General features: G+C 51.8%; 1 protein-coding gene across 1 annotated transcript; it reads right to left on the bottom strand.

The window, feature by feature from the left end:
* Window positions 1-259: 259 nt before the first annotated feature.
* Window positions 260-16,298, bottom strand: Dbh (dopamine beta-hydroxylase). Its single transcript, XM_051183874.1, has 12 exons — window positions 15,891-16,298; window positions 13,751-13,897; window positions 11,660-11,917; window positions 10,738-10,914; window positions 9,710-9,812; window positions 7,683-7,849; window positions 5,405-5,548; window positions 5,113-5,151; window positions 4,726-4,785; window positions 2,029-2,156; window positions 1,459-1,618; window positions 260-391 (listed from the first exon to the last, which is right to left on the bottom strand). Exons 1-12 carry the CDS (start codon window positions 16,281-16,283, stop codon window positions 260-262), a joined length of 1,908 nt encoding a protein of 635 aa, XP_051039831.1. The 5' UTR covers window positions 16,284-16,298.
* Between the last annotated feature and the right edge of the window lie 1,280 nt (window positions 16,299-17,578).

Here is a 17,578-nt window from a genome sequence, read left to right as displayed (position 1 = left end):
TAGGGCCTGCAGTGCTGAATCGGAACCCCAGTAGCAAGTTGTGCCTACGTGGAGGCCGCAGCGTGTCCAGGTCTGCTCTGTCCAATTGGATAGACCTCATAGGATGGACTCAGTCATGCAGGTGTCTCCAGGGTAACATGCCCCTCCCTCCTCGGTGAACAGCACTATTCTATGAAGGGGAGTCTTCAAAAAGGGGTGCACAGCATTGTTGTGAGCCCACAGGGACATCATGAGGAGGGGCTGAAGAACAGGCCCCTCCTCAGCCCCTACCCCAGCTGATGCTAACTGTGGTGGGGTTAGTGCGGCTCACAGCCCGTCCGGTGGGGCAGTTCGGAGTGGGGTCTTTCAGTGTGGATGTGATCTCCGGCAGAGGCTGCAGATTCCACTCACCCTGTAAGGAAGGGACCAGGAGGAAATCTGAGGCTGGAGGAGCCAGGCAGGGTGCTGTATCCCTAGCTGATTGGGTTCTTGTCCTTAAATTCGTTTATCCCATGCTGAATACTCCCCACCTCCTCCAAGCCAGCCTTTGGGGGTTACCACTCGAGGATCCATGTCTCTTTTCCAAGCTACTGTGTTCTCTGGTCAAGAACCTGAAGCCCTCCAGGCTTCTCCACCCCATGCCTGCCCCATCACTCAGTTGTGTGCCCCGAGGAAGGGATCAGGATTCCTGGAAGCAAGCTGTAGTGTTAGCCACTTTCCTCCAGCAGGGCTTTTTATAAAAGCTAAGATCTGGCTGCATCCAGCAGCACCCCAAACTGCTCTGGGGTGAGCAAGCCTCCCATGGTGTGGGTATTTGGGTTAGCAATGAATCCAGTACCTAACAGGATATGACTGTTCTCCTCCTCCCCCACCCCGCCCTCCCTCACCCTCCACTGCTGCAGTGCCTGGGTCCCCTGCCTAATGCAGCAGGCTGGATCTGCTGACCAGTGCTCTGGGCTGGCACTGCTGCAGCTGGCTGGCTCTGCCGGGAAATAAATTAGGTGCCTTTGAATCCCAGCAGGACTCAGATAAGGAGGGAGAAGCTGGGCTGTGGGGCTGGTGTCACAGAACTCTGGCTTCTTTCCTCCCCTTGCCCATAGCTCTATTTTTATGCTCTGGGGAGATTTCTGGCACTCTATCACATAGCATTCAGATAAGCCTGAGGTTAGTCCCCTGCTGCACTGGGCCCAGAAGTGGCCTCTTTGGCCTTCCTGGCAGTATTGCTGGCCTGTCCCCTTACCGTCCATCTGTCTGCCTGCCTGTCTCTGTCACTATCTGGTTGTTTTCTCAATCTCATGAGAGTGCTTCACGTTAGTGGTCCAGGGTGCCCCAGCTTAACCCACCTGGGGTCCTCCTCAGGATCTGGGCAGGCCTGGGATTGGAGATTCAGGCAGTAGTGGGGGCGTGTTGGGTATTGGATAGCGATGAGTAGTGTTGCATGTCTGCTGTGACTCACCGCTCACTTCCACGCTGTCATACCTGGAAGCGGACAGCTGAGGTCTTGTTGCAATGCATGGAGATGGGGGCAAAGCGATACAGAGCCTTGAGCATGTCACGGTTGTAGGAGTTCCAGGGCACAGAGGTGAACTGCTCGGTGACAGAGGCCTGAGGACAGGTGCAGACCTCCTCATTGTTGAAACTGCAAGGAAAGACAGTTACTCGGTTTACAGGTGCAGCAGGGGGGGGGCGAGGCCTGGCATGGCTTCCAGCAGCCGCCCTTGAGTCACCTCCTCCAAAGCCTTGCCTCCTTCATCCACTGCCCAAGAAGCTGCCCCGGCCCTGCTTCCATCTCTTATGCCACCTTTGATAGTTGGTAATGGCTGTTCTGGGAATAGCTTGTAAGTCAGGAGACTGGTTAGTGATACCTGTCACAGGCACCCCAGGGGTGCATAGGTCTGATGGCATGCATGCTAACTTTACTCCAAGAACTTAGCTTAAATTCTCCATGTTTCACTACCAGCCTCCTCAGAGGAGAGGGTGTGGGGGCACAGTGCAGAGATTATCCATGCAGGGTTTGCCAGGGGAAGAAAGCAAGAAGTAGCATTTCACCTGTTCACTTGGTGGAAGTATTTCTGTAGATAGCCGTCATTCACAGCACTCTTGCAGAGCTCCAGCTCTGTCTGGGGGTAGTAGTGCACATAGTTGACACACATCTCCTCCAGGATTCCAAAACCCCCCTGGAGGTGAGAGAAGATCCCATCAGCCCTCAGCAATCACTCTCAACTGTTCGTCTGCCTGCAGCTTTCTCCTGTCTGCTTATTATCCCATGCATTCATCTGCTCGTAGCAGTCTGTCACCCAAGCCCCAAGGGTAGAGCCAGGAGGGAGGTCACCCTCTCATGGCATCTGATAGTGGTGGGAGAGACAGAGGCCCAGCGGGTAAGCATCAGATGGTGATAGGAAAATAGAAACTGAGACAGAGCGTTGTTGTTATAGCCTTGTGGGTTACAGCCACTGAGTCTTAGGGAATAGGGGACAAGTCCTTGTGGTCTCCACATTGAAAACTTAACTGGCCACCTGTCACATTGGTACTTCAGAGGTGCTAGTACCCTGAACATTCTCTGGTCCCCAGGCAGAGAGCCCAGCCCAAGGCCGTCTCCCAGGATCCTGGCTCTTGGTGAACATGATGTGGAGAGGGAGATGTTATGTGGCTGGTCAGTAGTGAAGGGAGAAAGGCCTTCACTACTTCATGACAAACCACACGGATTGTGCAGATCTCAGCTGGCCCCTGTGTGCTCTGTGGGTCTTCCTGTAGTGTTTACTTGTCCCGAGCCCAAATTTCCCAGCTTTCATAGCCCTCGGTGGGCATGAGACTCCCCTACAATTGCCCCCCTCTCCCACCTAGTTCAGCCACCTCCGAGATCAAGAATGAGTACAGGGCCTGGATGCCAGAGCAGATTTGCTTTCCCTCCCTCACTTTGGGAAGGAAGTTGCATTTCAAAGGCTACCATCTCTTTAGATCCACAGGTTATCAGAGCCAGGAAGCTCATGTCTGCCTTCTGGGAGCTCCTATTCATCTGATCCAAATGGAGCCTCCCTAGAACACATGAGGCCTGAACAGCCAAGGAGGAACCTTGTCTTTGGAACTAGGACCTGAAGAGCTAGGATCTGAGATCTTAGGTGCTTGCTAGGCCATAGCTATGAACATCCTGAGACAAGGCTCTAGTTCCCAGCCTTGAAGCTGGCAAGACAGAAACACAGCCCTGGCAGAAACTCCTCTGGCAGGCCTGGGGTTCCCTTCCACCAATGGCTGGCAAGTGCCTCCCCGCCCCAGCCCATAGCAGCTGTAGGAAGGAGATGATGCTTATGAAGAAAATACAGAGGGAAAATGCTTGCCCTAGAGACTGGCATGAAATTAAGATGGATTAAATGTTTGGAAAACAATCCAGTCACAGAAGGCTGCACTTTGTGTAAATCCAGTGATAAAAAAAAAAAAAAAAAACATCCAGATCTGTGTTTGTTGGGCTGGGCGAGGGGGCCTGGAGGTGACAGTTGTGGGTTGACTGTGCATGGATCTGTGAATGTGCTTTCAGGCAACGAGCTGCACACTTCACACACTTCAGCTGTGTGATGTGTGAGCCAGCTCACAATAAAGCTATTAAAGAACACGTGAAGCAGAATGAGGGACCCTGAACCTTGGCTGAAGGTGTGGTTCAGTATGGATGGGAGTTCCTGGGATGCAGGGGTGCTAGGGTGGGATGTAGCCCAGGTCTGGCTCACTCTGAACATCACAGTTGTGTTAATAAGTGGGTTCTCGGGGATCAATTAAAAGGTCAGTGGGAAGGGCTGGAGAGATGGCTCATCAGTTAAGAGCACTGATTGTTCTTCAGGAGGACCTGGGTTCAATTCCCAGCACCCACATGGCAGTTCACACCTGTCTGTAACTTCAGGTCCAGGGAATCTGACATCTTCAGACCAATGCACATAAAATAAAGTTAAATAAAATTTTAAAAGAGGGTCAGTGGGATTAATGGCTGGGAATAGTAGTGACCTAAGACAAATGTGGAAAATGTCTGTCTCCCTGCCCAATGTGTCCCAGATGGATGACACATTTCCTACACACCTCACCTTGAAAATGGTCTTCCTACAAGGTGTTCTTCCTCCTTGGACTAGCCACAGTCCAGCCAAAATAAGACCTATGTCATTTCTCTGACACCTGCCTGGGGCTGACCACATCTCCACCCTGTCACAACTGAGCATCTCCCCACCCAGAAAACCTTTATCCTCTGGGGCTTCTGTCACACGCCCCTATGCAGAGCCCTTTTCCGTCTCTCCCTAGCCTCACACTCCTGCCATCCCTGGGCGATGTCCTGGCTCTGGTGAAGTTTCTGTGACTCCCGTCATTTGCTTCTCCTGTGGCAGATGTGGCCTGTCCCCTCAGGTGGACTTTGAATTCCTCAGTGCGTCCTGGCTCCTTCCCATGCCAGAGAGACCCTGAGCACATGGTGCTGATGAGAGCCACTGTATGGCTCTTTGATGAGGCCCTGAACCTGTATCGACAGTGTCATCTCCATGTCTGAGTCAGTGGGGCCAGTGTAGAGCCCAGCATGCTTCTTGGATAATAAGCACTGGGCATCTGGGTGAGGAGGATTGCTAGAGACAATGTCCGGTCCATTTGGGGAAGGCAAGAGGGGCAGTCCTGCTTCTGGCAGGCAACACTCAGCCACAGGAATGGTTAGCAATTTTTAACCAGACTCTGGGCCATTCTCTTTTCTGGGTGGGGGGCTAGAAAGTCAGTGTGACTTACCACTGTGGCCAGCTTCTTGTCTTCTGTGTTGTATGTACAAGAAGTGATGAGTACGTCCCCCTGAAGAGTGAGGTGGTAGACACATTAGCTAGCACCTGTCCACTCAGAGCTGACAGGTGTGCCTAACTCATCATGGTGACCACGTCACTGTGATGTGTGATCTCTCATGAGGAGCCTAGAGCACTCCCCAGTGAGGTTCACAATCTAAGCTTCCCTGAGGCTTACACCTATCTGTGGCTCAGCAGCCTGCCTGGCCATGTCAGAACTCCTTGTCAGAGTCCTGCCTGGGGACTCTCTCCTTCCCTACTTCTTTCCTTGTCTCTCTTTTGGGAACAGTGTTCTTCAGATATCTCCTGCCCCAGACAGCTGTCCCTGCTGGACACTCACCGGGAAGACAGACACAACCTCCTTCAGCATTCTGATCTCCTAGAGTGGGAAGAGAGAAGACACAGAGAGCTGTGGGCCCTGGTCCAGTCACCCTGGGATATCAGTTCTGCCTCAATCTTTCCAAGGAGTCAAGTCTAAGTGTGTGCTCCAATCAGGAGAAGACAAGATCAATCAAGTTGTCACCAAGACATTGTTGACACCCAGTAGCTTGGGCCAGGGTCCCCCACCAAAGGTCAGAAGGCAGCCATGGGAAACAGAAGGCCTGGAAGGCTGGTGACAGGCCGGTCCCCACCTGGAAGTGGGGGCTGTAGTGGTTGTCTCTGTTCACGACCTTTCTCTCTTGGCCATCCCGGGCGAGCACAGTGATCACCTTCCTACCAGTCAGGTGTGTGTGGAGCTGGGAGGCGAAGATGCGGATTCCAGAGGGCGGCAGTGCCTGTGAGAGGGACAGAGTCAGACCCAGAGCAGAGGCAGCATTCCTCAGCTTAACAGAACATGTGCTTTTTTCTGGATGATTCTCTGTGATGTCTATCATAAACCTGCCAGAGAGTGGCTTGTTTAAGAGCATACTGTGGCCAGAAACCCCAACCAGCAGCCAGGTGTGAATGCACTCAGGGCAGATGGCACCCCTGTCCTTTGGTCTCCTTGGGGTGCCTGAAGACTGAATTCTCTTTCTCCTCTGCTAGCAGAGGCTGGACAGAACCTCCCTTTTCTGTGAGTTCCCTGTCAGTTACAGTCTGCAATTCCCACCATGTTCAGGGCTTCAACCAAGCCTTGGAGTGCCCTGTGTACAACAAGAGGCTGTATTCTCTCTGAGGTCACTGAAACCCTGGTCAACAGCAATGATGCTGACCACTAAGCCATTGGGGAAAAGATAGCCAGTCCTAGTGTGAGGAGGCTTCCCTGCCCCATTGAAGCATAAGGAAATCTCCCAGGGAACAGAAGTTTCCCTACACTGTGTTCTAAAGATGATACAAAGTTTTCTCAGGTGCATCATACATGTGGTGACTCTGCTACCTTTCCACCAGCCAGAACTGAAGATCTTGGTGTTGGCAGGTGACAGTAGTTGACCCTGGACTGCTGAGCTTTCTACAACTTTACTTCCGAACCTTCTGTCTGCTCTGGCCAGCTACTGCCCTTGCCCTATGCGTTGTGGGTATCTTTAGCCCTCTTGCAATGAAAACCATGGACCTTCATGACTACATCTGTGAAAACATATATGCTGGGCCAGGGACCACTGCTAATAAGCCAGAGATGCAGTTTTGCGGTGGAATGCGGATACAGGTCTCAGAAGCCAGCATCACTTCTCTGACCTGTCTGTTTTGATTGGGGAGGGAGGTTGATTTCTCATGGTGGCCTCAGGCTAAAGTCTTTGACTGAGTATAAGAACCAGTGTGTCCAGTATCTCAGCCTGATAACACTGAAAAACCAGGTGATCAGGTAATGAGGACCCAAGAACAAGTGTCATGCCGTGAGCATGCTGGAAAGAGGAATTCACTGTGAGCTCTGGGACAAAGCACCCTGGCTCCATAGTGCAGCTTTGGGAGTCTATGTCCTCTCTAGGAAGCCCTAGGTCTCCCTATCTGTGATCCAGACCTATCTATACTTCCCTGACAGGTCACTGTAAGAAGCAGCAGCCAGCAGAGAACACAGGACACACAGCAGAGAGTGAAGTCACATATGCGATAGCAAAAGAGCTCCAAACAGTAAGGCCATGGCAGACAGCCAGAGATCCTTACAAGGGGCGAGCAGATGCTAGCAGAAATGAGCAGAGGCTACGGACAAGGGAGAGCTACAGATCAATGTACTTGCCTGCCTCTCAATCCATGGAGGAAATCCACAACTTCCTATAGCATGAGTGGGAAGGAACACACAGTCTAGAGAGGGTTCTGTGAGGTCCCCACTGGTGGCTGTCCCTACCCTTACTGACTCACACCAGATCCACTGCAGCTTCTTGCTAGGTGAGAGGTGAGCCCAGCCAAGACAACATCCCAGCTGAGCATTAGAGCACCCTGGCACAGCATAGGAGCCATTGCCTACTTACTGAAGAAGCCAAGGCCCCATCTGCTTTACTGGGCAGTGTCACCCTGTGCTTGCACAGACTCAGGGACACTGGGCTCTTTGCTGCCTCCCTTAGTCCCTGTCTGGTGGTGAAACATGGTATGATGGGGACTGTAAAAGGTGAATCTCTTTGGAAGTTTTGATACTCCCATAACAAAAGCAGTTAAAACATGCTGTATGGGGATACTGGAGAGATGCCTCAACTAGTAAGAGTGCTTGCTGCTCTTCCAAATGACTTGGGTTCAGTTCCCAGCTTCCTGGCCTTACTCGAGCTCCAAGGGATACAATGCTCTCTTCTGGCCTCTGTGGGAAAACACACACACACACACACACATTTAAAAGTGGCACACGATGGAAGTGTGGGTGCATGGGCATGGCCCAGTTCTTGCTGGAGATGGGGGTACAGAGACTTAGACAACCTAGATCCCAGGTCAAGAGTTCAAAGCCGAACGTTGCCCTCCCCTGGTCAATGCAAGTAGCAGGGCTTGTGTTGGAACCGGATTGCTCACCAGCATGGTGCACTTATCTGTGCAGTAGCCAGTCAAGACAAACGCGGTCTCCTGAGGGGGGATGGCCATCACGGGTGTGTACACCAGGCCCAGCTCCATGATGCCTGCATTGAATTGCCGGAGAGTGGCTGTGTAGTATAGGCGGATGCCAGAGGAGTCACGCCGGCCTGGGGAAAAGGTATGCAGTAAGCAGCAGCCCCTGAGACACCCCTTAGGGAACAGTGTGCTTTCTGATTGAAGAGAGCAAGAAAGGTCACCTGTACCTCTATGGAGTTTTCCATTTACAGACGGAGAAACTGAAGCTGGAGGCTGAATGGAAGATTCTGCCTAAAACCGAAGTTCTGAGAAGCATTTGAACTGGGCCTCAAACCCAGGACTGCTGGCTGGGATGCAGGATGTTGCTGACAGGCCCTGGCTATTTCTACTCATTGAATCTGAGGGCACCTCCTTTTTTGCTCTCTTCATTTCCCTCTCCACCCCACCCCCTGCCCATGCCAACAACATCCAAGCTCAAACAGCCCCTTGTGTCTCTGGGCTGATGACATCAGAGGCAAATAATAAAAAGAAGCAGCAATTGGTTACAATTTAGATGGGGATTAAATAATGAGATAATCGTGGATTTTGATATTAATAGAAAAGCAGCCCGCCTCAAAATTCGCCAACTGACAGGAGCACCCTTATATTTGGCAAAAGATCCATAAATACATGCAGACAATCAGGGAAGGCAGACTTCCCCGATGCCCAAGGAGTTTTCAAAAATCCATTTGCTCTAAGGTTTTAAATGAGCAATAAATCCCCTATGGTGCTCAGGCCCCAGCTGCCTCTCGCCTTCCCTGCGTGCTGTAGATAACTTGTGTGGTGGCAGAGGCATTGCTTATACAGCCAGAGGGAAAGCCACTTGTGTCATTAAAGTTGCACAACCAGTGTCCACACCCAGCTGGGAGCTGGGTGCAGGAGCTGTTCCAGCCTCACCGCTGACTGTGTCTGCCAGGCCCTTTCTGCTCCTCATTTGCATCGATGAAGATAAGCATCATCCCAAAGGAAGGAGAAAGACGGAGGGGGACAGCCAGGGAAGGGGAGACATTAGATGGAAAATGGGGTACAAGAGCAAAGAAATATTTAGCTTCTGATGTGGCGTCCTCTGTCAATACCCTTAATGACCCACTCAAGATACTCACCTTCAGGCACGGGGTGATCTAGCCTCCTTTGTCCTTATGTGAGAATGTGCTGTGCCAGCAAGATCCCTACTAAATGCCACCAAAATACTAGTCACATCACATGGGCCCTTCCCAAATCCTTACCTTTCCCTTGTATGCAAACATGAATTCAGACAGACACACAGACTCTCTCTCTCTCTCTCTCTGTCTCACACACACACACACACACACACACACACACCCCTTGTCTCTGGAAGCTCTTGGCAGCATGGATGTGTCTTGCTCACCTTGAAATTCCCTTGCCTAACACTATTCTTAGGTCCAGCAGGCCACCCCTGCTTTTCTCCAGCTCTTTGCAGGCAACGGAATACAGACAGGTGGGCAGTTGTGGTCCTGCCCTGGGCATTTCTAAGCTAACTGGATCGCTTGGGCTGTGGAAACACATGACACAAACTGGGGAAAGAACCTGGTCCAGAGCAGTTGGCACCTGGCTAGATGGGTCAACAGGCAGGATGCTTGGCCTTCAGTATCTAAGGCCTGCTGTGGTGCCCTGGGAGGAACAGCATCCCATGGAATTTGCATGGCCTATTCTTCACTGAGAGTTCAGGTGCTGGACAGCACAGCACCAAGCCCTGCCCCCAGGGTCTATGGCAGACATCACTACTCAGAGCGAGCCCTGGCTTGAGGGGATCACTCAGAACCCCAGACTAGGGACTCATTAGACTTCTGACTACAAGAAAATAGACAAAGGGTTGTCTTGTATTGTCTCTGGAGCGCATATACACCCTGTTTCCTTTCTGCCTGGACAAGCTTCACCCAAGCATCTTGGAGATAAAGTGGGGTTAGAAGATGTGCCCTCAACACTCTTACCTTGTATGTTCCGTGGATTGTGATAGTGAACTTCCAGTCTGAGATAGCGAGAAGACCCCAGGCCCCCAAAGGCGACACCAGCTTCCTCTGGGTAGTAAAATGCCTGTGTAGGATAGGGGTATCAGACAGAGGTCCTTTGGGAAGCCTGGGACAAACCTGAGCAGAAGTTGGTGATATCGGTAAGTGGCTGGATTAGGAGGCGCTCTCCTGGAGCTAAGTAGCCTTTACTGTCACACACAGACAGTCCTATGAGGAGGGCACTGAGCTTGGGCCCTCCAGTCCTGCCCTCACCATCCTCTGGCCTGGGGCAGGGTACAGGTTTGATGAAACTTTGCCACGGGAAGCCACAGGGTCATGCTGTGCACAGAACCCAGGTCTCTGCAGTGTTGTAGTACCTGTGAGAAGTATACACTCACAGCCATGTGCCTTTTCCCAGAAGGCTTGAGCCTTCGTTGGACCGAAGAACAGCAAAGCTCAAGCATCCTACTGGCGACTGGGGCTGTTTGGAGCTCACATTCTGCCTTGTGCACCCTCTTTCTGTCTCTCTTTTGGGTCCTTTTAGGATGTGGTTTTGTGAAGATGGTATAGGGCGTTAGGATCCTAAGGATGCCAAAGGAGGCCTGGGGATGGCGCAATAGTGTCCTACGTAACTTTAAACTTCAAATTGACAAGGCCTAGAGTCACCCTGAGAGAATATCAGCTGTGGAATTACCTACATCAGATTGTCTGTTTATATCTATGACATAGGAGGGCCAGCCTGTAGGCTCATTTGTGAGGTTTGTTTTGATACTGAGTATAAACTGTCCCACAGACGGAGTAAACAGCACCCTCCAGGGGTCCTGCCGTACTTCATTGGCTCTGAGTTCCTTGGTCAGAGGGGTTGTACGCACTGTCAAACAGGCCTGCCTTGACTTCCCTCAGTGATGGACTGTGACCTGGAAATGTGAGCCAAGTGAACTCTTCTCCCCCCCCCCCCCACTTCTCACAACAACAGAAACTGGGACAAGCATGTAGCAATATGCACATACCTTGGCACCCAGGGCCCATGCGGCCAGCACATGGCGGCAGTAGTTGAGTCTGTCAGGCTTCATTTTGGAGTCACAAGGTCCGTTGAAGTGGGGGAAGCTCTTAAACTTGGCTGCACATTGGAAGACCTCCATGTGGTGCACCAGGGCCTCGTTGCCCTCAGTGATGACGGCCTCATACTGCAGAGGAAGAGAGCACCCTGAGCCGGGAGCCCAGCACCTACCTAACCCTCCCACTCTGCTGTGCCATCTGGTCCTCGTCTGCTCAGCTACAAATAGGAATGAGAAGGGTAAGTAAAGCAACTTCAGGTACTGAGGCTGCCAATACAGAGCCAGGAGGTACCAGATCCCATGAAAAGCTCTGGGGAAGAAAATAGGGACCCACATAGACTGTTCCTGAAGAGGCAGAACTGGGAAGGCAGCTATCCTTGTGTGCATGGGGTGACTCTGGGCCCCTGGGAAACAAGCTCCATTGGGAAGCAAGATGGCCTCCAGGTTAGAGCTTGGGGCCTTAAGCACAGCTACACAACCAGGCTACTCTTTGCTGTGTGACTCTGGATATTCATGTGACCTTTCTGGATTATTCTTCCTCTTCTAGAATAGGGGCAGTAGCTGGCTCTGAGCACCACTGTGATGAAGTCCCTAGTTGTGGCTTTGGAGCTACTTTTACATGACGGGAGGTTGCTAGAAAAATTGACAGCAGTTCTCACCTCAAGGGTAATCTCAGAAAAAAAAAATACTGCTTTGGTCTAGGCAGGTAAGACAGGAATACAGGAACCCTGAGGCAGACAGCGGCCTCACAGAGGACCAGTATGTATGTACTGCTTCTAAGGGAGTCAGGCCAGTACTTTGGATTCATGCACTAAAAGGACTACATAGCTCTTGGGCCCCAGGTGAAAAGCAGAGCAGTTGGACCCCCAAGTACCATGATGATGTGGTGTCGAGAGAAGCCTGGGGGCAGCTCCGTGACATAGCACCAGTATGTGGTCTCATTGTCAGGGATGAGGACATCAGGGGCCCGGATCTCCATGGTTTGTACATCTGCAGGCATGGCTGGAGTGGGAACCTCAGACTTCAGAAGCTGCACACGCTGCAGGCCCGTATGCAGGCCTGAGGTGTTGATGGCCTCCAGTGACTGGAATGGCTCCTCCAGGATCCCATAAACAAGGTGGACAGTGTCATCCTGCAATCCAGAGAGAACCATCCAGAGCCAGCATAGATTCAGTGGTAAGAGAAGAGAATCATGTCCCCACCAGGTAAAGCTTCTCATTGTGAGCTTGGCAAACGAAAAGACTTTGAAGCTCTGCCTGGCCCCAGGCTGCTTGTGGAATCCCATCTCCACCCATCACTTTTTTGTCTTTCTCACACATTCTTTGCATTTGCTTAGCATCCATTCATGCATCCAGTCACTGGGCCTTGCTGTGAGGCAGGCTAGGATACTTTCTTTCTCTATGAATGAACCCCAGGGAAGGGAAGAGGTATTTCTTCTGATTGGTTCACACCTGTGGGATCAGTTACCATGGTGAAGAAACCCCTATGGGGGGGGGCTTGAATTTAGCAATAAGCTGTGTGACATAGTTTCTTTCAACCACCAGGTCTGTAGGACATTGCCATGCTGAAGGACCCAGCCAGACCACAGAGATGGAGCTGGCTTGATACTATGGATGAAGAGTGGTGTCTGTGGATGGGTGTATTGCTGGAAATGTCTGCAGTCCCTTTCCAGGTACTAATGGATGTACACTTACACTCATGGTGGGCAGCCTGTGTGCTCTGGTTGGTAGGATCCCTATTGGCTGCTCTTGGAGAGGACACCATGCAAGTTCTATGGAGAAGTCTCTGGCCTAAGAACATGCAAACATCCGCCTGCCCTAAAGCATGGTCTTGAAGGTTCTCTGACTGTTCTTGCTTTGCCTACAGGAGGATGGGGACTCAGATAACCCATTTCCAATGGTCTTGCTCTAGCTTCTTTACGCCAAGAGCTCCTGGGTTAGTTTATCTCCTCCCTGGCCTCAATTCCTCATCTGTTTCTTGGATTCTGAGTTTGTCTATTTGACATCTATTTATCAATCACAGGTCTAAGCAAGTGGCCAAAGTTATTTACCTCATCCCTGAGATACCACCTTCCAAATCCTGTAGTTCAGGTAAGCCCAAATTACCACCCAACCCTTGGTTCAACCCTTTACTCCAAGCTAGCATCTCCTCTGTCCTAAATCACCTCAAGGCCAGGACTGGCAAGCAGAGAGCATCCCTAGGCCCCTTCTCGCCTTCACCCAATAGAGCACATTGTCAGGGTTCTGCCCTTGCTTTTACCTAGTGACTGAGTCTGGTACTTCCTACATGCTGTGGTGGCCCCTCCCTGGGACTATGAATATAAGTCTCTTCCCATGGTACCAGCATCTCCACTCTGTCTCTCAGCCACCAACATAACTTAAGGTAGAGACACAAACTGCCAGTACAGTCAGGAAAGATTAACTAAGATAACAAGATTGCAAGGGTCCAGTAGGGGCAAGATGGACTGGCTTTTCCCAACTGTGGAACAGCTAAGAAGCCCAGGGGTTTTGGTGCTAAGTTGCAACCATGAATTATGCAATCAGGCCTTCCATATTGGGAATCCCTTAGCTCCTGGCCTTATTTTATAGATAGCAAACTGAGGTTTAGGGGAGAAAGAGACCAGTCCTGAGCTTGACAGCAAGTTAGCAATGGGGTGGGGTAGAAAGCCAGGTATGCTGGGCTCTGTATAGAGTCCTACCTGACATGGGATGGGAGCAGGATAGAACTAAGTCCCAGAGCAAGAGGGTTCCGACAACGCTCACATCAGGAAGGAACATTGACTACATGTCTGCAGAGAGCTGCTTCTTTGGAGACTTAAGCCCCCAGCAGAGCTACAGCCTCTCAAAACAGCTTCTACATGCATAGTGGACCACCTCAGGCTTCCCAAGGAGGGAGTGCCCTTGGCCTGACACTGTAGGGTGCAGGGACAGTTAAACAAACTGTTCTCCTGGACTGGACAGCCTACCTCAATGAGGTAATCCTTGGGGTCACAGGTGACGAAGGGCCTCTTGAAGAGCAGGGATAGGCCATCTGAAGTCCTCTGCACCTGGAGCAGCTGGTAGTCCTGCTGGGCATCCAGGTGGATCTGCCCCTTCTGGTCACTCCAGGCATCCTGCAGAGACAGGCTCAGTGTCCAAGAAGGAAGGAGCACAAGCATGGTAGAGTATAGCTGCCCTTCATAGTAGAGAGCACATCCACCACCCATAGTGAGTCACCAGCTCCATGGGACACCCAGTGAGGCTAGGGAGCTGCTGAATCTCACTCCAGTTAGATCTTACCTGTCTCATTCTTTTTCAGTTTTGGGGGCCAGACCCCAGGGCTGGGTGTGTGTGTGCAAGGTGATCAGTCCACCCTTGACCCAAGTTTCCTAGCCCCCCGTATCACCCATGTTGCCCATCCTGCCTGACTTGCAGCCCAGTCCAGCTTCCTTCCAGTCTATGACATGTGTACCGGGTGCCAGAGAATCCCAGGGACAGTCAGACATACTGATTCTCAGGCCTTAGAGAGAAACGTAGAGAACTACACTGCTCTGTTAAGGTGGTCAAGGCTTTTCACAGGAGTGCACACCAGGCTTAGAAATGTGAGACCAGACTGATGATGATAAAGCCAGAGTGGGAAAAGCAGACCAGCATTTAAGGTGGTACTGGCTCCCAGGTACCAACCCCACACTTGCATGACATTGAGAGCAAAAGTTGCCTTAAAGACTATACCCTTGGCATCTCTTACTTCACTCTAGTGTGAGCCTTACCTGGAGAGAGTAAACCGAGGCCTGGGCTGGGGAGACTGCCCTAGCCACACTGGCAGCTGGAGTGACTATTTCCCCAGGATGTTTCTCAGAGCCTAGATCACTGGCCCAGTCTCCCTGCCTTCCCCTGTAGGGCTCCAGGCCAGTGCAAGGGAGGCAAGCTGCTGGATGTCACCCAGTGAGCGGGCCTCCCTCTAGGTTTATGAATACCCTGGGCCTATGCTGTGAGGGTTGTTTGGGCTGTTTCTGTTTAGTCCTACCTCCAGGGCTATCATCACAGCTTTAAGGAAAATGAAGACAAGGAGTTTGCAGTGTGAAGAAGCTCCTGCTGGGGACCCTGCTGACTTGCAGCAGGACCAGACAGGCAGCTGGCATTGCTGCTACTGAGCATACTGCTGCCCAAGGAGCCCCAGGTTCGACATTTGTGTTTACAGGAATTCATTGTGCAAATGAACCTGGTAGGATGGAAAGATGAAACACTAGGCTCCTGTGGTTTTGGGAGCTGCTGCATGGAAAATCTCCCTGGGAAAGAAGCTGCAAGCAGTCTGGGACACAGCAAGGCTCTTTGCACTCCCTGTATCTCAGATAGGTCTGAGCAAATGACTCTGGCCTCACTATGAAACAGGTAGAGTGGCTGCCCTGCTCAGGTCAAGAAGGCATCTCCTAGTCACGTGTAGTGGTTCACACCTGTAACCCCAACACTAGCTTGTTGAGGGCCCTGAAGGCTGCTCCAGTATACAGGAGACTTCCTTTGCCACTCTTGCAGGCAGACATTCAGGTAGATTTTGAGTGGAAGGAACCAGATGCATGCTCTTGGCCTAGGTTCAGCTTGTGTGGTGAGGGTAGGGCTTTCCCACACCTGAGTTGTGGTTTATTTGCATCTGCGTTTACCACCATTGAGTATAGTACAGAAGGCCTGTGTGTACTGTGTCCCAGGCTGGAGTGCATTCTGTCTGCTCTACTAAGCCACATGCCACCACCTGGCTTACAACAGGTGTGCATGTACTGGCAGTGCGGCATGAATTGTTATTTGTAAAACTGATGGATATGGAGGGTCTGTACTCACATGGCACTGGGTGCTGCCTGGCATGTGGGTCCTCCGTATGTGCTTACCCTTCTTGGGATCGCTGCATCCATTATTGGAGTTGCAGGCAAGGACTGCAGGAAGAAGCCCCTTACCATTTCGTCATCTAATGAGGGTGCCTCTGATGCTGACAGGGTACACAGGCTTAACTCAGATCAGTGACATCTAACACAGTAGGCAAGTGTCCGTTGTCCATCATGGTGCATGGCTGTATAAAGATAGCCAGCTGGGGTGTATGGGCACGAGGGCATGACAGCAAGATGGGAGAGGACTCACCGCAAAGTAGGATCTGTTCCCATCAGTCCAGAGCATGATGAGGTCGGCATTCTCCATCTCACCTCGATCTGACATTCCAAATAGAACCCCGGCCCTCAGCCCTTGCACCTGGAGCTGGAAGTGGATGATCTTCTGGACGTAGCTGATGTTCCAGGAGAGCTCCAGGATCCCATCAGGGTCCAGGGGGATGTGGTAGGGGAAGAGGCTCTCTGGAGGCTCTGAGCTCTGCAGTGCAGCCACCAGGATGACCAGGAAGATGGCCACGGCGGTGCTATACATGGAAGCCGCCTCACGGACACTGGGGCTGGGGAGACTGTTCCAGCAATGCTGGTGGGTGAGGTGAGCCTGCATGGCTGGGATGAGCACACCAGCCCCACTGGGGCATTTATACATGTCCAGTGTGGGTGGGCCAGGCTGCTCCTAATCACATTTGTCTGATGGGGAATTCAATTGTACTGGTGGCCCTCCCTGTCAGCCCATGCCCTGGGGCAAACACTTTGCTCCCATCCTCCCCTAATTGGCCCTAATGACACAGGGACATCGTCAGGAAAATCAAAGCAGGATGGCTGATGTCTAACAATGGTCTGATGCCTGCTGGAAGCAGCTACTCTGTGGCCATAGGTCCTAAGGACCCCTCCAGTCAGACCCCAGTGATGGCCTGACAGGCAGCCAGGTACCACGCCCTCTACGCATGGTCTAACTGAGGTCCGAGGGCTCTTTTCCAGGTGACAGAGTGGTGGGCTCCTGGCTCCTGTCTTTACAATACTGGAGGGTGGACACATTTCAAACTAAAAATAAAAGACAGTCCCCAAATAGTCCATGTTTAGACACTCTCTCCAAGGCCTGCTGTTCCCACTTTTTCTCCTGTTTCCCCACGGGCTCCAGCTGGCGCCACGGCTGCTACAGAAGGAGTGGGTGCAGAGCTGGGGTACAGATTGGCATGGGGCGTCACTGGGGAAGACAGCACAGAGCAAGCAGAAAGTGAGGTGAATGGAGAAGCAGGCACTCAGCGAGGTGCATGCTGTGGGGACACTCCTTAGGGAAAAGGAAGGTGGGAGGGAACACACCTGTTTCTCCAAAGCTTTCAAAGCCAGGAAGGACTCCCTCTTGCCTCTCAGGCCATCTGACTGACCCTGACCCTATTTCTTCTGTACTTACCACGGGGCCTCTGAACCCTTTTGGCCACCAATCTGAAGTGTCCACCTTCTCATTGCTCAGTCCTGTCCCTTTCTTGATGAGAAGTAGTTAGACATGTACTACCAATGTACCCATGCACCCCAAAATTCTACTTTCCCTTCCACTTGCACCCAAAGCCACCGGTCTCTGCATCTGGCTATAACTGCATTCCCTCCAACTGAGTTGTGAGGCCTTCCCTCCTTTCTTCTCTCTGTTTTTCCTCCTGCTTTCTGAGAAACACAGAGGCCTGAGTCTCTGGCAGCAAGGCCTATTCTGTGCTGAGTTCTGTCCCACAGAGGGAAAAGGATCTCAGTCCTGTACACAGGTGAAATTCCCAGGTAGTCCCATGCTTGCCCTGGGATGCCGAGAGGCAAAAGGTACAGGACTAATCACTAGGCACATTGTTCTGCACAGGCCAGGACAAGAGTCACAGACTCTGAGGCAGGGGTGTGCTTAGCTCAGCTACAGCCTGGTTTTCAGTGACCCTTGGGGTCACCTGGGGCAGTGAGGCT

Source organism: Phodopus roborovskii, unplaced genomic scaffold, assembly GCF_943737965.1.
Source record: "Phodopus roborovskii unplaced genomic scaffold, PHOROB, whole genome shotgun sequence".
NCBI lineage: Eukaryota > Metazoa > Chordata > Mammalia > Rodentia > Cricetidae > Phodopus > Phodopus roborovskii.
This window is presented reverse-complemented; position numbering and strand designations above follow the sequence as displayed.